Raw genomic sequence first — 26,042 nt, forward strand, 5'->3', positions numbered from 1 at the left:
TTACATGGTCTTTTGATAGCAAACGGTCTTGAAGTGTGGCCAAGTCTAGGGCAGGGAACAATGAGTATTGGGACAGGGTTTAAGCCGACTCCCTGGGCCTCACTCCTGCAGCATCTATGGAAAATTGCAATCTGGCCCCAGAAGCATAATCAGATTGGGGTTCACAGGGTACACAAAAGATGGAGTTTCCTCAAGCCTGGTGGGACAGCCTGGGCTCAGTCTGCACTGGGACCTTCTTCTTCCTCAGGGAGCAGCAATAGGGAGGACAGGCTCCGGTTACTGTGATAACAGCTGGAGCCAAAGTCTTTTACCCCCAATCCTTTGCTTCCACAGGCATGAAGCAAGATTGTCATTAGCAGAACAATACAAAAGGGGCAAAAAGACAAACACAATTTTGCTTTTTTCCTTTTTGAATATAGGGAGGGAATTCAGGGCCTCTTGCATGCCAGGGAAGTGCTCTACCACTGAGCCATACCCAGTCCCCAAATTTATATCTTAATGGGAGAAAACAATCCCACACTGATTGGAGTAGGTAGGTGATATGACAGGGCTTAGGACTCTGACCATTGAAGGGTAATCTCACTGAAAGACTAGACCAACGTAATAACCACTACAATATTTCTAAATACTATTGCAGGAATGTTATCTAAATTCCAAGAGCTCTCTTGGGTAGATCCACTCTGGCCCTGCCCCCTCCATTACCTAGTGTGGCCCAGAGAGCTCAGGAGTGGGACTATGGCAGTGGGAGGTTGGTGAGGGAATCTTCTGCAGCTCACATCCTCCCTCACTAGCTGCCTGTGTGACACAAATGAACTAAAGTCAACTCAGTGTTCCAAAACGCTCAAGGTTAACATAACTACTTGTGTCACAAGGGAAAATCCTAGACTAAATAATCCCACCTTCTTTGAATCCAATTAAATTGCCATACTGTAACGAGGGCTTTTTTTCCTGTCACAGTGTCCAATAGTCTATTCGTGTTACTTGGCTTTGGCAATTTAAGACTCCCCCAATGGCCATAATCACAATTATAAACATGTAATAAACTGTGTGGATGGAAATGGTGGGAACTGCTGAAACACAAGCTAGAGGAACACTGTCAACCCTGAGGCTGAAGAGGGGAATCAGTCACCAACAGCTTGAGGTGTATGATCCTGAGGTGAGGAGAGTGGATCAAACTATTCCTTGGAGAATCTGAAGAATTCCTAGAAGAACTAGACATGCACTAGTTTAATCCAAGCCTCATGAACAAAGAGTATTGAGGAATGGATCTGTTTGTTTTATTAGAACTGGAAATAAGTGATATAAACCCTTAAAGGGCAGGACTCACATCTAATTTATCTGTGTGTCCTTCCTAGCTTTTTGTACCTAGCATGAAGGACACACACACTCACATATTCACCAGATTAACTTTTAGATTTTTAGGTTCACACAGTTGATACAGTATAGTCATCAAATAGAAGACTAAATGAGATCTACACTGTAACCATCACTTAAAATGCCAGGTAAACACCAATCTCTGATAATTACAATAAATCAAACATGAAAAACCAGGACTAGGCTGGTGTCAAAGGAAACATGAATGGTCTGGCAGACTAAGCCAAGGGGCAGGCTGAGGACACGTGCTAATTTGAAGTCCTCCAAAATGCTGGCCATTCAGTGTCCATGCCAAATTTGATACTGAAAGTCTTGCAAGTGACGTGCTGCTGTTTATTTTCTATAGAAAAATCTTGCGGGATTTCTAAATAAAGGATCTGATGCTTCAAAACATTAAGACTGGCTGTCACGTAAGCAGACTACTCTAAATGTCTGATTCTACTTGAGTTTTTTGGCTTTACAAAGTCACATTTGAATCTAAAACATCTTAACTCATCAGGCAGCACATGGTCCCCTGTGATCCTTTAATGTAACTGTCGTTCTGACTTACCCCTGGTTACTGAGGTGGCTTCTGGGGGTGAAATAGTATTTGGGATACAGAAGGGTGTATCTATTTTTGCTTTATGTGCTTTTCAAATATTTTCTAAATAACTATTTTTACTTTTGCAATTTAAAATAAGTTATGTGATTTTTCTCAAGGAGATTAACTTACATTTCTTTCCTGAATTCTTCCATTTTTTGATTCTCTACAGTCAGAAGTTCTTTTGATTTGTTCAGCTCTTCCACATTTTTCAAGTTGTTTTCTTTAAGCGTGTCCAACTTAAAGACCAAAAGAAAAAGTCTTGTGAAATATTTTCATTTTCCAATGGTATGGTTGGATAGACAAATTATTCATGAAAATGCATATTTTTAAAAAATGGATGAAAATATTCACTTACAAAAAAAAAAGTGTCACAGGAGTAAAGAAATCACAAATGGGACTGGGGTTGTAGCTCAGTGGTTGAGCGCTTGCCTCGCACGTGTGAGGCACTGGATTAAAATACCACATTAAAATAAATAAAAAAAACAAAGATATTGTGTCCATCTACAATTTTTTAAAAAAATCACAAATGATGAGTCTATTATAAACTGCAATCCTCCTTACATTGAGTCCAACCATTTTGTGTACACCTGGCCAAAATGTCAAACTGATTTGCTACATAAATTAAAACAAAAGTTTTCCTTCATCTTGTGCACAATTCTCAGTAATTATTACTGAGCATACTATTCAAGTATGATTCATTTTTAAAAAACAAGAAAGAAATTGTAAAGCACATCGACATCAGCAAGGGTTATTCCTTGTACTGAAATGAAATTCCTTTTCTTCCCCCACAGAATAGTAACATATGATATGACATAGTCTAATTTCAGTACCAAATTTACATAGTCCTTGTTACAAAAGCATTTATTTGAACAAAATATATATAGATTGGAAAAAAATTAGTCATCAATCTGAACCTCAACCTGAAAGGGGACCAGGCATACAGGAAGACTGCGGGCACTCTCACCCCACCACTGCCCACAGCACTCACAGCCAGCTTAGAGCCTTAGCTCTGGTGGAGAGCCAGGTATGTCAAGGAACAGAGGGGATGTGACTGGTCCTGGATCTGGACCCCTGGTGGGAGAACCAGCAAGGATGGGCCACGCTGGCTCTCTCCTTGTGTTCTTGTTTCCCGTAGTCAGGGAGAATTGTCAGGCTCCTTTTGCCATGTCACCTGCCAAAAATCCCGGAAAGTGTCTTGCTAGTTTTTGTTTTTGTAATGTTGGGGATCAAACCCAGGGCCTTGTGCTGCCAGCCAAGTGCTCTACCACTGAGTAACACTCCCGGCCCTATGTCTTGCCAGTTTCAAAAACCGTACCTTCCTTTAAATACTTTATAATATTCTAGATTTCCAGAACAAGGAAAAAAGTCACAAGAAATGGTTCGTCCAGTCTTGTAATCTGGCTACCACAGGTATATCCAGGGAGGAGAATCCATGGGAGGACACAATTTTCCTTGAGTCCATCTTCAATGACTAGAAACATTCCCCCAAATCTTCTCAAATACTCTAGCTTCTAATTCAGATTATCATCTGTGATTTATTTTATTTTGAGGTGCTGGGGATAGAACCCAGGGCCTGACACATGCTAGGCAAGTGCTATACCACTAAGCAACAGGGTCTAATCTAATTGCCCAGGCTGACACAGACTTATGATCCTCCTGCCTCAGTCTCCCAAGTAGCTTGGATTATATTCATACACCGAAACACCTGGCTCATTCCCTTCTCTTGCTTTTTTGGTTTAGTATCTTAAGAAGCATCTGGAGTTGTACAGACTTTCACACACTCATTTTAGTGAATCAGTCCTCTAGATATTTAGACAACAGCTTTCCAAGGAAAGAATGGGTTGGTATAAGATAGAAGGGTGGGAATAGGGGAATCAAAGAAGAGCCAAGGAGAAATGCTACTTGTGGATAAAAATCAAAATATCTTGACACCACAAATTTGTCTCAGCTTCAGAAATGACTAATTCAAGTTGACACAAAAGCAAATCAGAGGGGCTGGGGATATGGCTCAAGCGGTAGCGCGCTCGCCTGGCATGCGTGCGGCCCAGGTTCGATCCTCAGCACCACATACAAATAAAGATGTTGTGTCCGCCGAAAACTAAAACAATAAATATTAAAATTAAAAAAAAAAAAAAAGCAAATCAGAAATGTGGATGTGTAATTGATGTGATTCTGCAATCTGTATTTGGGGTAAAAATGGGAGTTCATAACCCACTTGAATCGAATGTATGAAATATGATATGTCAAGAGTTTTGTAATGTTTTGAATAACCAATAAAAAAAAACAAATAAATGAATAAATAAATACTTAAAAAAAAAAAAAAGCAAATCAGCACTACACTTGGCCAACAAAAGACCTACATTAGATTTGGGGCTGCAAAATGGAATTTAGTGGCTCCAGGTTGGGAGAGAATTGAGGAGAAAAAATGCATATGACATAATATAAAGAATCTAGTGGCTGGCAGTATAGCTCAGTTGGTAGAGGGCTTGCCTCACATGCACAAGGCCCTGGGTTCAATCCCCAGCACCACCAAAAAAAAAAAAAAAGAATCTGAAAGTAGAGAATGTCATCAGCCTTCTCTCTTTCCAGTGCTATCCCTAAGTAATTAACCAAAAATCACACTTTTCCCCTCAATTTTTAAAGGTTCATCCTACTAAATAAGTAATAAAGTGATACACTTTATCAAACATCCTCATGGCCCTGGTGTACACTCCATCAAACCTCGAGTGTACCTTCCAGGGATCAAACCTCTGGAAGGCCATGCTTCCAAAAAACACCCAATCCTGAGTTAGGATCAGGCATCCCGTGAGATCAGTAAGCCATTTAAGTCTGATTACTTCGCTCTGCAGTTTTGCGTTTGTTTGCCTGGTGTCCTCCAGGGAGGCCAGCGTCTCGGACTTCTCCTTGGTCATCTGCTCCATTATCTGCATGGCATCTTCCGCAGTCCGAGCAGCCTGAACACAAGAAGATAACATGAGGAAGGCTGCACTGGCAGCTGAGTGTTATGTGGCTGAGGAGACACACCACCTAGAAACAGCCCTCACCCAGCATGAAAGCAGAGGGCCTTCAGTCTGAAGCAAAGTCAGACCCTTCCCTGCCACTCCTCAGTAAGTTGATATTCACACCATTTCCATGTTTCTGGACTCCTCTCAATCTCCACGTTCCAGGGACAGTTCCTAGTTACACTGACTATCACGCCTTCGTCATTCTGACCTACATTTGAGAGGCTATTTAGTGACTGTAAAGAATGACAACCCTAGAAGACTGAATTTCTCCTAATTACATTTACTGTTCTAAGTTAAAAACTTTTTTTTTTCCTTTGGTTACTGAGGATTGACCCAGGAGTCACATTCCCAGTCCATTTCATTTTGAGACAGTCTCGCTGAGTTGATTAGGGTCTTGTTAAATTCCTGAGGCTGAACTTGTCATCTTCCTGCCTTAGCCTCCCAAGTCACTGGGATTACAGATGTGTGTGCCACCAAACCCAGCAACCACAACAATAACAAAAAAAAAAAAACCCCAAAACAGAAAACACTATTTGTGCTATTTCAAATTTGGAGCTTTTGAAATCACTCAATTTAGGCTGGGAAGCTTCCATACAAGATAAAAATTATTTGGGCATTTATAACATAAAACTGAAGTGTTTCATGAGAAGCATTTAATGGAAAAGTCTATGAGAGAAACTATGGATAATGAATTTATATTATGACTGTGAATAAAAAAAGATGCATGCAAATGGAGGTAAATTCTTAGCTGCCTAATATAAAAATAATCATAAAAATAAATTAAAAGCTTTCTAGGCACTTACTTACATTCTCATTTAGTCTAATGAATTTCATGGGCATTCCACGTTATACCTGCCCCATCCTTGGTCATGGAGATTTCAATGAAATCATTCAACTCCAATGGACAGACCCAATGAAACAGTTAAGAGCCAAACAGCAGATACTATAGTTTAATATATGCCCATTCTATCACTGCCTATTTTTTCTCCCCTGGTACTGGGGACTGAATCCACTGAATCCACTGAGCTACATCCCTAGCCTTTTTATTTTTTGATTTGAAATAGGGCCTTGCTAAGTCACTGAGGCTGGTCTCAAGCTTATGATTCTCCTGCCTCAGGCTCTGGAGTTGATAGGATTACATGTGTGTGCCACTGTGCCCAGTCTATTGTTCTTAAGACTCTAAAAATCACAGTTTTTTCACAAAGTTTCCCCTTAAGTTAAAAAATAAATCCGGGCTGGGGATGTGGCTCAAGCGGTAGCGCGCTTGCCTGGCATGCGTGCGGCCCGGGTTCGATCCTCAGCACCACATACCAACAAAGATGTTGTGTCCATCGAGAACTAAAAAATAAATATTAAAAAAAATTCTCTTTTTTAAAAATAAATAAATAAATAAATAAATAAATCCTTTTTATTCACAGTTTGCAACTTCTTCCCAAATGGGGTAAGAAGTCTGCACTCAGGCATTTAATAAATAAATGCCCTTGCGGACCATAACGAACAATTGGAAACATAAAAGCAACCCATTTAATGAGGTGAATTTGCATAAGTAACAATAAGGAAAAATCAACTAAGCCACTAATGTTAATGCACAGGGTTAGTAAGGAGTCTGAGATCTTGATACTTGAACCTCTCACTTTACCGTAAATGAATGAAGAGTCTCAAGCTCTCTAATTTTAAGGGTAAGCTTGCTCCTGTCTTTCCTCAAAGTACGGTTTTCACTCTGAGATTCTAGGAGGTTGGCTGAAATGTGGCTATTGGTTTGGGCCAGCTGGCTAATCTCCTTCTGGAGAATGAAGTAGCTTTCTTCCAGCTTTTCCTTCTCCTTCAGGATCTCATCCTTTCTAAGCATCAGCTCTCTTTTCTCAGCCAGAAGGTTCTTGTTGTCTTGTATCACTTGGGCTCTCTCAGCCACAGTCACTTCATGGTTCAGCCGGAGGTCACCCAGGATCTTGGAGAGGCAGCTGTGCAGCTCCTGCAGTTCCAACTTGGACTTAGACAAGGTAGCAAAATCGCTTTTCAGGGTCTCTATGTTGGCAGCGAGCTGAGCTGTTTCCATACTCAAGAGTTCCTTTTCTTTAATGATCTCTACCACCTTTTGCTCCGATTTAGTCTTTTCTTGGATTAGTGTGAATTTCTCAGACTGGAGCTGTTCAGTACACACTCTTAACTCCTCTACCTCCTGCTGCAGGAGCACCATTCTCCCGTGGAGTTGATTGTTTTCATATAAGGATGACTCGTTTTCCTTCACTCTGGCTTCTTTTTCCAGCATTAAGGACTGCTGCATTTCATGGATCGTCTTGTTTAACTTCTGACATTCTTCTTGCAGGTTCAAGCCATCCCTCAGCAAAATGTTCTTTTCACAGCAACAAGTCTTAAGCTCAGCATTCAGATTCTCCTTTGCTTGCATCATATTGGTGTGTTCTTTTTCAAGATTCTCTTTGGCATTTTGAGCCTCTTCCAGCATCAAAGAAAGGTCACACTTACTGGTCACCAGTTCTTGGTTTTCCCTTTTTCTCTCTAGAAGTTCTTTTTTCAGAGCATCAACACTGCTGAGTAGTTTCATCTTCTCATGCACAATTATCCTTTTGTTTGCAGCCTCTTGATCATATTTCCTTTTAAGGTCTCCTATGGCTTTGATGGAACTTTCTCTCTCTGCAAGTAAATCTCCATTTCGCACTTCCAGGGCTGATTTTTCTTGCAAGAGACTCTCCTGTTGCTTTTTAAGCTTAGTTATTTTCTGACAAGCCATCTCTTTCTCAGAAGTTAGGTATGTGATCTTCTCATTCAGGCTCTTCTCAACATGGGTGGCTTCTTCCGAGCGCTTGCTGAATTTTTCAGCGATATTCCTATTTTCACTTAGAAGTTCCTCCTTCTCGGCCAGGAGTTTCCTTTCAGAGGCTGCCAAAGTCTCTTTCTCGTGGAGAAGCTGGATGCACTCAGAGTCTGTGATCGCTCGACTGGTCTTAATCTCCTCCAGGAGCTTTGTGAGGCTTGTGTTGGTGGCCTGAAGTTGCCTTGTCTCCAGCTCAGCCTTTCTCAGTGCTTTGCTGGCACAGTCCAGCTGCGTGCGCAGCGTCCCAGCCTCTGTGCTGAGCAGCTGCTTGACCTGGAGGGCAGCCTCCAAGTTGGCATTCAGCTTTTCCTGACCCTGACGCAGCACGTCCTTCTCAAATTGTAGGTCTCTGTTTCTCTGGAGGAGGTCATCTCGTTCTGTTTTCAGGACCAGGCATGCATTATCAAGGCTTGACTTCTTCTCTACCACTGACTTCTTCTCTGACGTGAGCTCTTCAATCTCCTGGACCAAAGCTTTTTGATCCTTGACTAGCTCCTCATAAGCGCTCTGAAGCTTCTGAATCATGTCATCCTTATCTTTTACTAAGAGGAGATTTTCTGCAGTAAGCTTCTTGATCTGATCCTCCAGGTGGTTTTTTTCTGCCCTCGCCTTCTCCGACTCAGCTGTCATGGTATCTTTGAGGAACCGGAGCTCATCAATGAGCACCTGCACACCTGCCTTGGAAGCTTGCAAAGAGTCATTCTCCCTATGTATCTTTAAGAGTTCTTCCTGTGCAACATTGATTTCTTTAAGCAATTTCTCTCTCTCAACAGCCAAAGATTCTTTATGGAGATGTTCCTGCTGGTAAAGCTTTTCAACATCTTGTTTTTCTTCTAAGACTTTCTCCTTCTCTAAATTAAGAGTTTCATTTACTGACCACAGTTTCTGCTGGTCTTCCTGAAGCAAAGTCATTTTGGCCTCCACTTCTACAAGCTTTGATAAAAGCGAACCTTTTTCTAACTTTAAAGCATTCCCCTCCTGAGCAAGAAGCTGCTTCTCTGATTTCAGACCCCTCAGCTCTTCTGATATTAGTTCAATTTCTTTTTTGGCTGATGTTAACAAATAAGTTAGCGACTACAGAAACAGAAGATGGAAAGAATGGAAACAAAAATGAAATCAAGCAGACAAATGCAAGCCCAAATAACTTAATGTAGCCTACATGGTAAAAAATTTTCTACCATAAACTTAATAGAAACTATGTGAATAAGGGGAAGAAACCAGAGAAATAGCCCATAAAGGGATGATACAAAGCAAAGTTAGCTTTGCAACATGCTTATAAATCTACTCGCTGGTTTTCTTTGAAACAACCTGATAACTCCCTAGAAAATAAAAAGAGTAGCTTGATTTTGGCATCAGGGCATAAGATTCTCTCTTGCCATTCCAATTATCTAATTATTGCTATTATAGAAAGGATTTATAGAAAAAAAATTTAAATAAACAAAAAATGAGTATATATTAACCAAATACAAGGGAGAGGACGACAGCAAGGGAAAATAAACTGCTGCTTTTCAACCTAACTGCATGACTTTGCCAAAATGAGAGTCACTGGGCTGAGTGTGGCTTAGCCCCAGTAATTTATTAAATACAGAACAACTTCTAGGCTATGGTGATTGAGTAGATTTTTAAAAATATATTGATTTATAAGATAATTTGACCACAATGAATACAACAAAAATTTTAAAAAATATTAAAACAAAAAAAATGCCGTGGTATGGTCAGACTACCACAAGTTAAAGGAAACACTAAAAAACTCGAAGTCGAGTCCAGATCAAGGGAACTGCACAGGGTTGGGGCTATGGCTCAGTGGCAGAGCACTTGCCTAGCATATGTGAGGCCTGGGTTCGATCCTCAGCACCACATAAAAATAAATAAAATAAAGGCATTGTGTCCATCTACAACTAAAAAAAATTTTTAAAAAATATTTAAAATAGGGGCTGGGGATGTTGCTCAAGCGGTAGCGTGCTCGCCTGGCATGCGTGCGGCCTGGGTTCGATCCTCAGCACCACATACAAACAAAGATGTTGTGTCCGCCAAATACTAAAAAATAAATATTAAAATTCTCTCTCTCTCTCCCTCTCTCTCACTCTTTAAAAAAAAAAATATTTAAAATAAAGGAACCACACAAACAAAAGTTGGGGAGCCATAACCAGTGCTAAATGGCTCATATAAAACTGGAGAGTTACTGAGAAGAGGGAGACTTACAGCCAGCACAGGCAGAGGGAAGCTGCTGCCTCTTGTGTTTGACACGCACTATGTCATACGACCTTAATCAGCAGGAAGTTTTCCATAGGATTTGTCTCAAGTTATTTTTTAATTTATTTCTACTAAATTCCTACATAAACATTTCTCTAAAACTTTAAAAACACACAAAGATAAGTATTTACTTTTCTTTGAGCAATAAAAAAGTTCAATTGTAGTAGGAAGTTAAGTTACCAGCGTCAAAGAAAATATTGGGGCAGAGAGGCAACCTGAACACCATAAACTGAAATTCAATATATCAAGTTCTACTCTATTCACTAAGAGGATGTTTCCTCACTGCCCTTGAGCCCAGCTTCCTTGTTGATAAGCCCTCTTGGAATTCGTCCTTTTCTGGTTAAAAAAAAAAAATTTTTTTTGGTTAATTAAACCTGAATTGAACCCAGGTCTCACACGTTAGGCAAGTGCTCTATTACTTAGCTACATCTCCAGTCCCTTTTTTAAATTTCATTTTGAGACCAAATCTAAGTTGCTAAAGCTGGCTTTGAAATTTTGATCCTCCTGCCTCAGCCTCCCAAGTAGCTGGGATTAGAGGTGTGTGCCCTGTGCCAGGCATCCAGAGTTCTAGTTCTTCCTTCAAGAGCTCTGTTTGTCCAAGAAGGCTCTCTCCATTTCTAACTGCTGGCTCATGTGTGGCCTTGCTCTGCCTTCTGCTTTTCGGCAGCTTGCCTCTCCTAACCCCAGTGCAGGGTGGCAGCAGGCTCAGCCAAGAGGAGAGGAAGACACTTTTCCCACACCAGGGAAACTACTACAAGCAGGCAGACAGCTCCGGCAGCATGGGATGCTTTGTGCCAACTAGGAACAAGCAGCAAAGGGGGTGGTGATGGCTACATAATACATCCAGGGGAAAGACCTGCAGCCATCTCCATCCTGAGAAGGAAGAGTACCTGGTACAAAAAGCTTGAAGTGACCTGAAATGCAATCCACCACCCTGCCGTCCAGAGAGGTTAACATTTGTGAAGTTCAGCTCAAGCTTCGCATCTGCCACTGCTTTCAAAGCAACTGCAGCCTTGGTGCGAGCTGTTAATGCCACGACAGCACACCCCAAGGACCTACTTTGGCTTTGTCAGCCTGTACTTTCAGGTCCTCCATCTCCTGCATCAGGCCTCTGTTCTCCTCCTGGGCAGCCTTCAGCTTCTCCTCCGCGGCCAGCAGCACCTTCTGTAGGTTCTGCAGGATTTCTTCATGCTTTGTTTTCATCTCAGAACTGGCCTTTTCATACCTGGATTTCAGATCCTGACACTGGTTGTGGCTCATTTCCACCTTCTTTTCCTGCAGAGACCCCAAGGGAAGGAATGAATCATCTGGCCCAATCAGGATCACCCTGCCCTCTGTGCCAGCCAGCAGTCCCACTTGCTCTCTCCTTACCAGGTCCAACAATTTTTCCTCCAATTCTTTCCTTTCTTCCTTGTGCTTTCTGGCTGCTTCCTGCTGGCTCTGTTCGGCTTTAAGAGTTATTTCCCCAATACTTTTCTGAAGAAAACTCGCATTTTCATTGGCCTTTGAAAGTTTTAGCTGTAATTCTTCCACACATCTGGAAAAAAGTTTTAATACAAGGTGCCAGGTCATAAGAATGTTTTAAACTTAAGAATTACATTAAAAGTATACTATTAATAACAATTATATAATGATTATAAAATTTATGAGTAATTAATACCTGAACTAGGCAAATTAAAAAAAAATCACCTGCTTAAATAATTTTAACAACTATGATAGTTCTAAATATTTTATTTAGAGTGAAAACTACCACAATGTGAAGATTATTTTATGTTTAGATCATAGTGAAAAATAAACATGTTAAAGAAAATGAATTTTTTCAGCAGACTAGATTACCAAAAACTTGTTAAAATACCTCTTGGGAAGAATGCAAAAACGGCAATAAAAAGCTTGGAATTTCTTGCTTAAAGAGAACTGTGTGGCTAGAAAAGGATGTATGGAAAGCATGGACATTTCCAGGAAGACGGGCTACTGAATGAATCATAGAACACAGGAAGCAACATGTAGGCACCTCTCGATTCTACCTGTATAACACCTGTGCAGCATACCTCCCTCACAGCAGGCCTGGTCACCAATCACCACTACCTCTGAAGTGTGTGGGGGTGAATGGATGGTGTACCTGTCATTTTCCAAGTTGTAACACTTTGAGAAGTAGAATTCTAATGGTTCAAAAATACTGTCGAGAAGTTTCTGCTGTATAAAAAACATTTTGAGAGCTGGGGATGTGGCTCAAGCGGTAGCGCGCTCGCCTGGCATGCATGCGGCCCAGGTTCATTCGTCAGCACCACATACAAACAAAGATGTTGTGTCCATCGAAAAACTAAAACATAAATATTAAAATATTCTCTCTCTCTCTCTCTCTCTAAAAAATAAATAAATAAATAAATAAATTTTGAGAGCCTATGTAGGAAAAAAAAAAAACCCAAAGCAATAAGAACCTCATAACAAAGACAAGAACAGACATTAAGCCTCAAGACTGAGAAAGTACCATGTAGCAAGAGCAACAGGGGTCCAGGTAGCCAAATCTGAAACCACAGGCAAGTTACTCAACCCCAGGAAGTCTGGGTTCCCAGTTTCTCTTTTTTAAAATAGGAATAATAGGGCTGGGGATGTGGCTCAAGCGGTAGCACACTCGCCTGGCATGCATGCGGCTCGGGTTTGATCCTCAGCACCACATACAAACAAAGATGTTGTGACCGCCAATAACTAAAAAATAAATATTAAAATTCTCTCTCTGTCTCTCTCTGTCTTTAGGAAAAAAAAGACACAGAAATACCCAAATATCAAAGCTGTCAATTTGTCTCAAAAAAAAAAAATTAAAAAAAATTAGGAATAATAAGATAGTTAATAACAAGTAGTGTAGGCCTGTAATTCCAGCTACTCGGGAGGCTGAAGCAGGAGGATCACAAGTTCAAGGCCAGTCTGGGCAACCTAGTGAGACCCTGTCTTAAAAAATAAAAAGGGAGACAGCTCAGCTCAGAGGTAGATTACTTGTTAAGCAAGTGTGAGGCCCTGGGTTTCATCCTTAGTATTAAAAGGAAAAAAAAAAAAAGAATACTACTCACCTCATCAGGTTACTATGAGAATTAGAAAATGCACTCCATATGAGCTGTCAATATAGTGCATGGCACAAAGTAAACTCTTCACTAAGTGTTACCTGTCATTACTTTGAAGTTAAAAATACCTTTAACTGCCTGTAAAAAATGTTATTGCCATTTCTTTGCAAATCACCAAAAAGTCTATAAATAATATTGTATTCCTTAACTCCATCCTCTCTCGACAAGTGATATAGGTAAAACCTATAGTAAAAATTAAAAAACAAAAAAAAAACCAGCTGATTCAGGACAAACTGAGGTTGTAACAGAAAGGAACAAAGGTCTATGTGTGTAGCTCAGTGGCAGAGCACTCACCTAGCATGCGCAAGGCTCTGGATTCAACCCCCCACACCACACACACCCCAGCCCCTGCCTGCCCCACACACACACAGGTAAGGAAAAAAAGAATAGGACACACAAATCTTAAAACACTGCAATTCTAACCCTGTGGTCCCTCTGTGTATAGATCCTGCTACAAAGTGTAACCTAAAGCGGGCACTCATTCTCTTCATGTTCATACAGACCTTTCTTTCAGACGTAATTCATCATTCATTTTCGTCAGCTGAGAAGAATTATCTCCTGACATCTTCATTATTTCGGCAATGTCATTTTCCAATTTTTCCTTTGCCTTTATCAACTGCTCTTCTTTTTCATCTCGTTCTCTAAATTTCACCTCCATATCTAAACATATATAGAAAAAAAAATAGCACTGCTTGTTAACAGCAAGAAAGATTTACTGAGTACAACCTTGTTCTGGGGGTGATTGCAAGCCCCACCCTCAAGAAAGTCACATTCCAGCAAAGATGACAGTCATTAAACAAGATAAAGAAAATAATAATGTAATAGAGATAAATGCTAAGGGGAAAACTAAAAGCAGAGAATGGAGCTGGGAAGGTTAAAATTCTAGATGAAGCCTCTCTGAGATGGGAACATTTAAGTAAAGACCAAAATGAAGGAAGAAGGAAAGTCAAGTGCAAAAGACTCAGAGGCAGGAACATGTCTGCTGGGTCCAATATCAGCAAAGGCTCAGGTGGCCAGGGTGGAAGGAGCAAGGGGTAGAGGAGTCCAGGGCGAGACCGTGAGGAATGGGCCTGCCTGGGGTAAGGACCACAGCTCTTAGTGAGCAAGATGCCTGAAGGTCTCGAAGACAGAGGTGATGGGACCTGACTTCGCACTCAAAGGCTCACTCTCCGGCTGCTGCACTGGGAACCACAAGTTGAGGCAAGGCACTAACAAGGAGCAAGTGGTCAGCAGTTAAAGACGATTTGGGCTGGGGTCAAGGCTGGCCATGGGAGTGATGGGAGTGGTGGATCTGGGCTCTTTTGAGGACAGAGCAGAGGACTTGTTGGGGTCACAGATGGCAAATAAGTATCCACCCATTATACCAAGAGGTCATGCCTCAACAGCAGATATGTCACTGAGGCACATGACAGCCATCTCGAATCCTTGGAAACCTACTGTATTTACTGCTTAGGAACCAGAGGTTTCTTACCTGATAAATTTTCTCTTAACTTCTCCAATTCAGAAGACAGCATGTTAAACTCTTCTTCCTTTTGGTGCAATTTATTTACAGTTTCTATTTAGAATAAAGTTAAAAGTTTACTATATTTCATATTTAATAGGCTATCTAGAGCTTGACTGTCTTACAAGCCAATCAGTTCTATGCCTGTGAGATCTGACAGCCCAGGAATGCTGAAATGTCCCCTTAGGTTTTTTGTTTGTTTGTTTGTTTGGAGGGGGTAGTGGGGGGGGAGGCAGGTACTGGGGATTGAACTCAGTGGCACTCGACCACTGAACCGCATTCCCTAGCCCTATTTTGTACTTTATTTAGAGAGAGGGTCTCACTGAGTTGCTTAGCATCTCGCTTTGCTGAGGCTGGCTTTGAACTCGAAACCATCCTGCCTCACCCTCCCAAACCGCTGCGCCACCTCCAGGCATCCCCTCAGAACGCTGCGGAAGAAGCGTCGCTCTCTCCCTCCAACATGTGCATCTCAGGCAGGCTCCGGAGCCTTTTCCCACATCTCTTTCTTCCTTCCAAATAAAACTCAATTAGCTATCAATGACTAAACCTCAAACAAGGTAATACTTTCCCCAGGAATACTTACATTGTATTACGGACTAAACCTTAAGCCAAAAGAAAAAAAGAATTACTTAGGAGTGTGAAAATTGGGGAAGCCAATAGAATAGTGCATTCCTGCGCGCTTGGCAATGCCTGGACAATGAGATTAGACTGTGGAAAAGGTGTACTGAGCGGCCAGCTCCAGTGGGGCAGTGTGACGTGCCCTAAGGTGACCTGATCATACTGTCATGAAACATACCTTGCATACTTCTCTGGACAGAGGCTGCCTCCTCCGAAGCATCAGCAAATTTTTCTTTCTTAATAATAATAAAAAAAAAAGAACCAGATAATCAGAAGAGAGATTTCAAATGATAAAAGGTATCAGTTACAACCACAATACTGTCTACATTGTGTTGCTGGTTTTGTTTCATTAAAACATACAAGTACCAATTACTGCCAAAGGTGTACCGTGCACAAGTGCATGTATACATACAAGTAAGTGAGGCATGTGTGGCCCGTGCATGCGCAGTGTGTGTGTATCCCTGTACCAAGGGTAGGAACTTATTCACTTACGTAGATGTACACATAGGCATACACATGTGGTGCCTGCGCATGCTTTGTCACATTGCTTACACTCAAATAACAACTTTCTGTTCAGAAGGCTGCTTGAGACAGTAAAAAGTTCTGGATTTCTTTATTTCTGAGAATAACCTGAGAAATTTAACTAGATTCAGGTCTAACATCTTGATTCTAGATCAGTCTCAGAAATTTGTTCAAGGTTTCCTTTTCTACACATGACAACAAGCCAAGATAAAATCACTATCATGGCTGTTCTGAGATTAATTTTGAACTGATTATCTCAGAGAATGTTTAAATGAATATTTCTAACTAAGATTACTAAAAGATGGACATACAAACCAAAGTCCATCAAAACCCTTAGAATGCTGGTTTGTGTTATTCCCAAAGCCAGACTTGAGGTGGCTTGTATTCTCCAAAGAGCAAATAGAGGGATACTCTGATTTAGGAAAAAACCAAGGCATCCTGAAAGTGTAGGAAGGGGACAGAGAAATGGGGAACTCAAAACATTTTCTTAAAGGATACCAAATCACAAAAGGGTGATTTCCAAGTCAACTTCTTCACAAAATATAGCTAAAAAATTATATGCCAGAACTGTCCAACAGAACTTTGTATGATGGTGAAAATGTTCTCAACTGCTCTTTGGCCTTTAGCCACATACAGCTACTGAGCACTGAAAATGTAGCTGGTATAAGAGCAGAATTAAATTTCAATTTTATTTTTAATTCATTTAATTTTATGTGCATAGTAGCCACCATTGAAAAGTGTGGCTGTATAATTATCATAAAAAAGTAGAGCCAGGCATGCAGGTACAAGTTCAAAACCAGCCTCAGCAACCTCGAGGAACTAAGCAACTCAGAGAGACCCTGTCTCTAAATAAAATACAAAAAATGGCTGGGTGTGACTCAGTGGTTGAGTGCCCCTGAGTTCAATCCCTGGTACTCAAAAAAAAAAAAAAGTAGAAATCTGTAACATTTAGATAAGAAATCATAGCCAGGCGCAGTGGTGCACACCTGTAATCCCAGCAACTCAAGAAGCTAAAGCAGGAGGATTCCAAGTTTGAGTTTAGTCTCAGCAATTTAACAAGACACTTTTTCAAAATAAAAAGGGCTTGATGTGTCAATGTTAAAATAACCTGACTTCAATCCATAGTAACCAAAAAGAAAAAAAGGAAAAAAAAAATCAAATCATATACTTTTTTTGTTTACCACTGTGGTTAGCTGAGAAGTATAGCAAGTGGGGAACAGGAAGGTAGGCTGTGGAAGAGCTGGAACAACAGACTCTGAGTAGCTACCATTTCTCTTGTCTAGTTTCTTCATAGGTTTATGACTTTCCTCTTCCATGACACATGAGTACCACAGCCCCTGTTCACCATTACCAGCTTTGATTAAGATCAGGTTTTTTGGTGTAGAAGGCAAAGTAGGAGGGGAAAAAATTGAGAAAAGGTTAAAAAAATCTGTTTCAAAATCTGGAATTAAGAGGAAATATGAAAAAGACAGTAATTACCTAAGGTTGAATACAGTAAGTTATAACCAGTGGAGGGCACTGAAGACCAGAATAGCTGGGCTGCTGCTGCCCAGCAAGGTCACAAAGCAGGAGGTGAAGGCACAGCACAAGACATAGCCTCACCAGCAAAGAAACCTAAAGTGCTGGGTTTGCAACTAGGCAGGGCTCCAGGTTCAGCAAAGCTAAACAGTGAGTAACGTTCCAAAGCAGTGCTTTACCAAAGGCAAGAGAAAAAGAAAAGTATACCTACCATTACTGCCGGTTTGTTTAATCCAATTCCCCTCAAGATATTTATCAGCCAATAGCCAATACACTCAATTTAAATAGGCATTTTGAAGGAGAAAAGAAATAGCTTAATCTTTCTCTTTATGGAGATTTAAAAAACAACAACAAGATTAGAAAATGGCCAGAAATCCTGAGAATCAGGTTCCCAATAGGTACTTACCAAAATATGCAGTTCTTTTTCCAAAGCCTCTTTCACTCGACTGACTTCACTCAAATTTTCCTCAAGGTTAGTAAGCTTTAGCTCTTTTCCCTGGAGCTCTCTGGCAATGCTACTAGCCTAACACACAGAGTTACATGGTATAGAAGCAAATGAACAAAAAGGAAACAAAAAGAATGATAAGGAAAAAACAAAACAAATATAAAAAAAATTATAAGAAACAAACACAACAAAACAAAACTGAAAGGAATAAAAAGGGGTTTTTTAAAATTCTAAGATGCCAATGACTTTTCAAATAATCAGTTCTAGATATGATCATCTGTCTAATGGCTTTTTTTTTTTTTAATCAAAATACACTATTTGCCCACACCTAAAATTGAGTACCAGCAAAATTTGAAGCACAAAGTGCCAATGCTTACTTCCTAAATGAGCTCCTTGACCAATTTACTTCCTGGATGTTAAAAACCTTAATGCCGAGAGTGCAGCTCTGCAATACAGCCTAATCTCAGCATGCGGGAGGCCCTGGGTCATCCCCATCATTTAAAAAACAAGGAAAAAAACAAAAAACCTTAAAATAGGGATGGTGGGTGCATGTGGTCTGTATTTTTCCATACTTTTATAAATATACATTCAAAACAAATTTGGAAATCCACTAGACAATAGCCACCAGAACTTGGCTTTCATTAAATCTTGACGTAAAAAAGTGACCCAACCATTAGTTACTTATTCTCTTCTAATTAATGTTTGTGTTTTGATTGGTGTTTTGGAACCACATGAGGAGATTAGAGAAAATTTCCACAGCCTTGTCATCTTCAACTACAGGTAATAGCAACATCTGCTGTTTGTCTGTCCTCACCTCTCCCCATTTAACCAAGACAACCCTTTCTTCTTTTGTGGGAGCAGCTTCTCCCACAAAAAGCTCAGGGCATTCAGCATCAGTACCACCACCTCAACCATGGTAGGACTGAAGAGATCTCTTCAAGCAGTCCTTAAAAATAAATAAGACACGTAACAAGGCTAGTTACTAAGAAATGGAGCTGGCTGATGGTTCATAATAGTTTCTATGTCTTGGCCATAAGCATACTTGTCTTTCCTCAAAAAAGCAGGGGATAGGCCAGGAGCAGTGGCACATTCCTGTAATGAGAGCCTGAGGCAGGAGGATCACAAGTTCAAGGTCAGCCTAAGCAACTTAAGAGAGGCCCTAAGCAACTTAGTGAGACCCTATCTCAAAATAAAAAATAAAGGCTGGGTTGTGGCTCAGTGGTAGAGCGCTTGCCTAGCAAGTGAGGGGCATTGGGTTCAGTCCTCAGCACCACATAAAAATAAATAAAGTCATGCTGTCCATCTACAACTACAAAGGGGGGGGGGGGGCTGGGGATGTAGCTCAGTGGTTAAGCGCACTTGGGTTTAATCCCCTTCCCTCACCCCCCAAAAAAGCAGGGGCCAGATCGTTTGCTTGTGGCATGGAAGAAAACTTCAATGCAACGTAAGTGGCAATGCAAAGGGCTCTGAGCTCTTGACCTTCTGTGAATGTTATTTATCACAAATGTTCATTCACAATAGTCTAGAAGCACTCAGACTATTCACACTGTTTTTATATATAATCCTACAGACAAGGCAGTGATGTGGGTGGGAAATGAGGAGACAAACTTATGTGTTTATCTTATTCATCCATTCATCTACCTAACCCCACCATCACAGGGAGTTCTCTATTTAAACAGAGTATAGACTAGAATTAAGCTTACACAGGAGTTCACATCACAGTCTAGAGATGAAGTGGTAGATAAAGTACCCAGATTCAAGGAACCAAAATAAACTAAACCAGTTGGGCAGTTATTTTCTCCAATCTCCACACATGAAACCATACTTGAAATCCTAAGAAGACACTATATATTATATTCAATTAGGAGCGCTACACAATTTGTTTTCATTAAATAAGGAATTTGGGGGATGAATGACCTCAACTCAAAAGTAACATACAATGCAAAATAAGAAAAACCAACAGAGAAGAAAAAAAAAAATGGAGGACTTCGATACAAACCTTGTCACTTTCAGCATTCTTTTCAATCTCTAAATTTTGAATCTGTTTCCCAGCTGCCTCAAGCTGCTGTCTAAGTTTCTCCATATCCAATTTACCTTCGGAACTGGCTTTCCGAAGTGCATCAAGATCCAAGAGCTTTTCTTCGGCAGCCTTTAGCTGTGATGTAAAATTATCAATGACCTTGGTTTGTTCACTGTATTTGGCTTGCAGTACCTCTAGCTCCTTTACCTTTATTTCAGCTTCCTGCAATTTGTTTAAGGCGTCTTCCATTTCTACTAGGTGCTGGTCTTCTGCTCTGTCCAGTTTGGACTGGATGGTTTCCAGGCTGGTCTCCTTTTCCTTAATGATCTTCATCAGTTTAGACTTTAGGGCTTCCATCTCTTTAGCGTGCGCAGACCGCTCAGAGTCTTGTTTGTTCTGTAAATTTTCTATTTCGTGCTGGTAATCTACTCTCAGTTTCTCTATTTGCGTCTTTAATTCAGCAAACTCAGCGGACTCTGCCCCAACCCCTTTGCTAAAGGACACCTTCAGCTCCTCCATCGCCTGCTGATGGGACGCAATGGCAGTCTCCAGTTTGGACTTCCACAAAGCTATCACATCTGAATTCTCCTTGTTGGCATGGTCAAGCTTGCTCCTCAAGGACTCATTCTCTTTGGAAAGTTTCTCTGTGGCTGTGTGCAGAGCCTTTATCTCCTTCTGATATGTCTCTTCCTGGACCCCAAAGTGCTCCTTCAGAGAAGTTATTTCCCTCTGATGGTCAGCCTGGGTGACTTCTAACTTTTCTTGCCAAGAGCTTATCTCTTGCAAAAGGGAAAGTGACATATCCACGTCCCCAGCAGGCTTACTGGACTCCAGCCTTCTTCGGAGCTCAGCCACTTCCTGTGCTCTCAGAGCTAGGTCTTTCTCTAATTCCATTATCCGCGACTTTTCTGACACTGTAGCCACCTATTAATAGCATTCCAAAGAAAAAGAGGTGATTTCAATAACAAATCACTGATGATTTTCTTTACTCCAGAAGATGGTAAGAACTACCTTACCTCAGGCAACAGTCAAACCATTACAAATGCCCACAGGTGAATTTATCTCCCACTGTGACAATGGCTTAAAAAGCCCAATTCTGGTAGAACCAATTCAAAATTATAATCTCTGGCAAACTTCCACCTTTTGATACACTGAAGAAAAATCTAAAATGAATATCAGTTTAAGTCACTCCAAAAATACTTTCTTCCTTTAAAGCAGCATAAATCAGAGAAGTACCCACTAATTAATAATAAGTTAACAGAAACTTTGGAAGTTCTCAGGTATAGGCCCCTGAGGAACAAATGCTCTTAATTTGCCCAGTTTTTTCCACCCCACTTCATCAAGGCTGTACAAATGCCCCTCTGTCCATTGCTGGTGGCTTATGGAGTTGTGCCATCCAGGAGGAAGCCACTGGCCATACACAGCACTGAGCCCTGAATGCGGCTCCTTTGGGATGAGGTGATAAGACACATCAGGATTTGAAGACTCAATGGAAAAAGAATATAAAATATCTTATTAACAGTATGCTAAACTGATTATATAATAAAATTTTGAATATATTGGTTTAAATGTGTTATTAAAATTAATTTCTCGTGTGGCTTACTAAAAAATGAATATGGGTACCACAAAATTCACAAATTCTGTATGTGTGGCTTATATTCCAAGTTTATTGGATAGCACTAGTATAAAAAGTCTGAAATCATCTACTAAATGTTTCAATGAATAACATATCACCTGAACAGTAAAAGCTTCAACTGCATAATAAAGAATTTACTAACTTTTTTAAAAGAACAAAGTAAGAATGATTGCTTACCTGTAAGTTAATTATACATTAGGCTCTTAACAGACGGTCCCCTTTCTGGATTTCATAATTCTATCAGCATTTTGATGTACAAATCGGGTTGCCCCAACCCACTGATTCCCAACCCATTAATCATCTGGAATGTATGTCAAAAATGCAAGTTCCCAGCTACTCCTACATGTTTGGGTTCTATTTAAGTTCTAAAGGTCTTAAAATAAACACCCCAGAGCTAGGAAAAACACTTTCTAAACCTGTGCCCTTTCAGTCATAGAAAATGATTCTCCCTGCTACCTGTTAGACAGGCAGTTTAGGGCATGCACTATGTGGAAAATGGTAGCTTCATATGTAAAAATTATTTGACTAACCTGGGAAATAGAAGGGAACACAAGTGATTTAAAAATATCAGTGAGTCCCAACTTTCAAGATCAAAACTCCTCTGAATTTAAGACTCCTCTCCCATACTGCCTTTGTTGGGACAGGGAAAAAAAAAAAAGTTCCTTTCATTTCCTCTGGGTACCTGTGTGGGTTGTGATACTGATAGTGTGCACAGGAGAAAAGGAAAGGAAAGCATGCGAGTCTAAAAGTGCAACAACCAGCCATTAGATATTTCAGAACTGACTGGAACTGCCGAGCTTCATGGTTACAGATGCTTCAGGTTAAAGGTGTTAATTCATTTTCATACTATTTTCTGGGGAGGGGATAGACTAAGAATTTGGTACCTAAAAATAAGAAATAAAAAATGTAATAAGCTCCACTACAAGGTCTATAGCATAAAACCCTTAAATCCAACAGGGTAATTGTTCTTGATCATAACAAAACAGTCAAATGGAGAGAATACTAAGTAAAGAACAGGTGGAAAAGGAATAAATAAGAGTGTGATTATTTTTTATATGGCATTTTCATTTATGGAACAGCACTACTTCTATTTTTAATTTTATTTCCCAAAGTCTGTTGGAAGTCAAAATTATGTATCTGCCTCTCCCACTAGCTTGAGGCCATAAAAGTCCATATTTTTTCTCCCCTTGGGTGGGGATGGAACCCAGGACTCCACACATGACAGGCAAGTGCTCTACCCTAGCCTTCATGTCCTATACTTCCCTCATATTTTCACAGTACCAGGCACATTGTTTGTGAACCAGACTAATTTGTTAAGAGGAATTCTAAAGTGCTCCTGAGAAGGAATGGAGGTGATAATAAACTTACATAGGTCACTGGTTATTTTCACACTTGGCAAGCCAAGAGCAAAGATCAATAACAGAAGATATACCTAGCATGCACAAAGTGCTAGGTTTGGTCCCCAGTATCACCAAAAAAAGAAAACGTAATTGTGGAATCATGTACACTTTAATTTGAAATAACTGGATAAACTATGCTGTAAATGGATGCTTTCTTATCCAAAACAAAAAAAGAAAGCACTGAAGTTGTTTGCTGCCAATACTGATATATGGGAGAGGAGTTCAGAAATTAAAAATTCCACTCATCCTGACTTTAGCACAATCACATTGAAGGGCCTGGACCTCACTTGGTCCCTGGTATTTCCCAGATCAAGTCTTTGGCTCTCAGTACAAAGAAAAGCACCAAATTACCACTGTTTTCTCTTTTTTGAAAACCAAATTCACATAAGAAACCTTTAGTTTTGAGGTTGAGAATATTTTCTTTCTTAAAAAATAAAACTTAAGATTTAAGAGAAGGAAGATTACTTGGTTACCTGGGTTTTTAGGTCAGTGATTTCTCACCAAAAGAAATTCCCATAAATACTAATAATTTGAAAGAAAAAATGAAGATACCAAATTTGATCAGTGACAGAGTAATTTTTGAATTTTTAAAATTAAGGCCAATCACAGTCAAATTCATGATTTAAAAGTTACATATAAACACATTTTTATACATAAGTGATTCTGATTAATTCATAGATCTTTCAGCACAAAACTATTTTCATAATATCCTCTGGTAGTTAAGAGCACAGACTCTGGAGCCAAATGTCTTAGATGAAAATTCTGGCTCCACTATTACCATTAGCTGTGTGACCCTGGGCAAGCTGCTTAATTCTTCTGTGCCTTAGTATCCTCCTCTGTAAAATGGGAACAATAATACTACCCACTGCCTAGGGCATGGCAAGACTGAATAAAATTTACAAAGCACTTAGAGAAGCATGTGGCGTGATGTGAGCATCCTATAGATGCTTTAATATACAAATAAGCTTAAAACATGAGGAATGCCCTGGCTCCAAGGGTCAAACACAGTGGGCTGGGGACAGTGAGAAGCCATCCTGTTCCCCATTTGCATGTCCCTCCTGACCAACTTTAATCTCCCGGGTGATGGGAAGGAGGGAGGTGCAGAGAGAGAGATTAGCTATCAAGAAAAAAAAAAAAAAAGAGAGAGAGAGAGAGATCACCAGGGTCAAAGACCCTAACTCTCATTAAAAAGAGCTAATGTTCCAATTTCTTTCCCCTCCTTGAGGCCAGGGGAAGAGGCAGGGAATAACCAATTATTTCGAAAATCCAGTAACTTAAGAATATGAGAACAAGAGGACAACTGATTGCTTGTGGCAAACCAGAGAGGTGAACTCCAAGGTACTAATACAAAAAACTCAGAGAGGGTGGTGGGTATCCACATATTTCATGAAGTTTCTGATCTTGATCTTGATTTTGGCTGAGTTAACAAAAGGAAGGGGTCTTCATTCTTTTGAAAAAAGATCTGATATGAGCATCTATACCTAACCAGAGCTGTAAGCTCATGAACTCCTGAGCAGGCTGAACCACTGAGTCAGGGCTCAGGCCAACCGCAAGGCCACTCGAGGTGTCCACCACCCACACGCAATGGGCTGCTTCATTAGATAGTGAAAGCCATTACCCTAGTGTCTTCTAACTCCCTCTGCAGTTTGTCAGCTTTGGTCTTTTCAAAGAGCAGGCTCTGTTCAAGCTCCTTAATGCGGGCATGCTCCAGTTTGGTCTGCGTCTGTTAGTGAAAAGGAAGAGGAAGAGAACACAACAGTGCCACCTGACATGCCAGCACGAGAGCGCGAGCGGCATGCAGGCTGAGCCATCAGTACCTTCTGCCAAAGGATGGACAAAAAGGGCATGGAGGAAGGAAGAGAATGGAACTGCAATGAGGAGGAAGGTGAGGATGGGTTCTGTGCGCGGAAGGGTAACAGTGGGCAGAGGACATGAGCGAGTCTGTTGAGAAAGAAAAAAATGGAAAACACACGAGGCAAGATGAAGTGTCAGATGCATGCAGCCAAAAATAGGTTATATTGATAAGTTTATCAGCATAAATTAGAATAGTTAATAGTCCTATAACTATCATCTTCCCTCCACCCCATGTTGGCTACTTGATATTAATGTGTATGTAACTGACTCCCTGACTTCAAAAAGCAGACTGACTCTCAGCATGATCATCACTAGCACTTCCCTGTGGAGAAGACAAGGTCATGAATCATCAGGTGTTCAGCAAGTCTGCAGAGCAGACCCTTGCACCTGGCTAAGTGCCATGATCAAGGTCAAGAACCAGTCTTCGTAAAGGGCATCCAAGTACTAGAGCTAAGGAAGTCACAGCGGCAGGCTCTGCTCAGATGGGTGAGAAGGTCTGAGGGAGGCTCCCAGCCAAGCTCTCACACAGGACAGGGACAGAGCCACCAAAACTAACCTCTCTCCAGCAAGATTTTCCATAGGCTGTTTGTTTCCAGGGACAGAAAAAAAAGGAATCCAATTTATAAAGAAAACTCAGTAAAGATTGAGAAAACTCAATCTTTACAAAGATTACCCTCCAGTCTAAAAAGGCCAACAAAGCAGCTCAGAGCAGGGGATAGTTCAGCTCAGACTATAAAGGGGCTTACTTTTATCCTAAAATGATGTTGTTTTTACCAGCTAAGCGATCAGAGAGGTACGAAATGGTGACAGCACAAAGGCAGGAGACTGAACTCAGACCAAAGATTGGGGAAGAGCCCAGCATGAGTCAGGAGCTCCACAAACTCACAGTGTTCAGATTACCTAGGGGGACAGAAGATAACCACTGGCCAGTGGGCTCCAGTGCAGCAGAATCTTGCCCAATTTGAAGCAATCCATGTATCAGTCCAAATGTGCCTCTTCCCCCAACCACCTCCCCCACCAGGGACCATCAGATTGATCCTCTGGCCAAGCCCACTGACAAGCTGCTCTTGGCAACTGTTGGTTACTTGGATTAACTTAAATATCTTGTGGTTCTTACTAGCCTGCGCTATAAGTCTTGACAATTAACAGGCAATGAAAAGTGACAAGTCTTAACCAAGTGACTCCAGGTAGTCCAGAGTAAGCATAGGAAGTGAATGTAAGGCAAGGCTACAAACACCTTCACTCACTCCCTCGGCACTCCAGGGGCTCCAGGGCATTCCGAGGCCACTTTTGCTTATGAATCAAGCATAAACAAACTATCATGGATATGTAAAAGGTGAGTGAAAAATATTTTAAAATCTCCA

General features: G+C 40.7%; 1 protein-coding gene across 23 annotated transcripts in view; it reads right to left on the reverse strand.

The window, feature by feature from the left end:
• Window positions 1–26,042, reverse strand: part of Clip1 (CAP-Gly domain containing linker protein 1) — a 115,396-nt gene that overhangs the window by 30,324 nt on the left and 59,030 nt on the right. For 7 of the 23 annotated variants that reach the window (XM_078039250.1, XM_078039254.1, XM_078039253.1 and 4 more), the window contains 11 exons: window positions 24,443–24,547; window positions 19,768–20,712; window positions 17,730–17,846; window positions 15,462–15,519; window positions 14,636–14,719; window positions 13,668–13,824; window positions 11,420–11,585; window positions 11,108–11,323; window positions 4,795–4,911; window positions 2,087–2,193; window positions 703–795 (listed from right to left, as the gene is read on the reverse strand). In XM_078039250.1, the coding sequence (XP_077895376.1) occupies window positions 703–795; window positions 2,087–2,193; window positions 4,795–4,911; window positions 11,108–11,323; window positions 11,420–11,585; window positions 13,668–13,824; window positions 14,636–14,719; window positions 15,462–15,519; window positions 17,730–17,846; window positions 19,768–20,712; window positions 24,443–24,547 (2,165 nt within the window). Of the gene's footprint in view, window positions 1–702; window positions 796–2,086; window positions 2,194–4,794; window positions 4,912–6,601; window positions 8,870–11,107; window positions 11,324–11,419; window positions 11,586–13,667; window positions 13,825–14,635; window positions 14,720–15,461; window positions 15,520–17,729; window positions 17,847–19,767; window positions 20,713–24,442; window positions 24,548–26,042 lie in introns of all 23 variants that reach the window. The other 16 variants (XM_078039255.1, XM_078039260.1, XM_078039257.1 and 13 more) reach the window with 10 other exon arrangements.

This window comes from Ictidomys tridecemlineatus, chromosome 2 (assembly GCF_052094955.1).
Source record: "Ictidomys tridecemlineatus isolate mIctTri1 chromosome 2, mIctTri1.hap1, whole genome shotgun sequence".
Lineage (NCBI taxonomy): Eukaryota > Metazoa > Chordata > Mammalia > Rodentia > Sciuridae > Ictidomys > Ictidomys tridecemlineatus.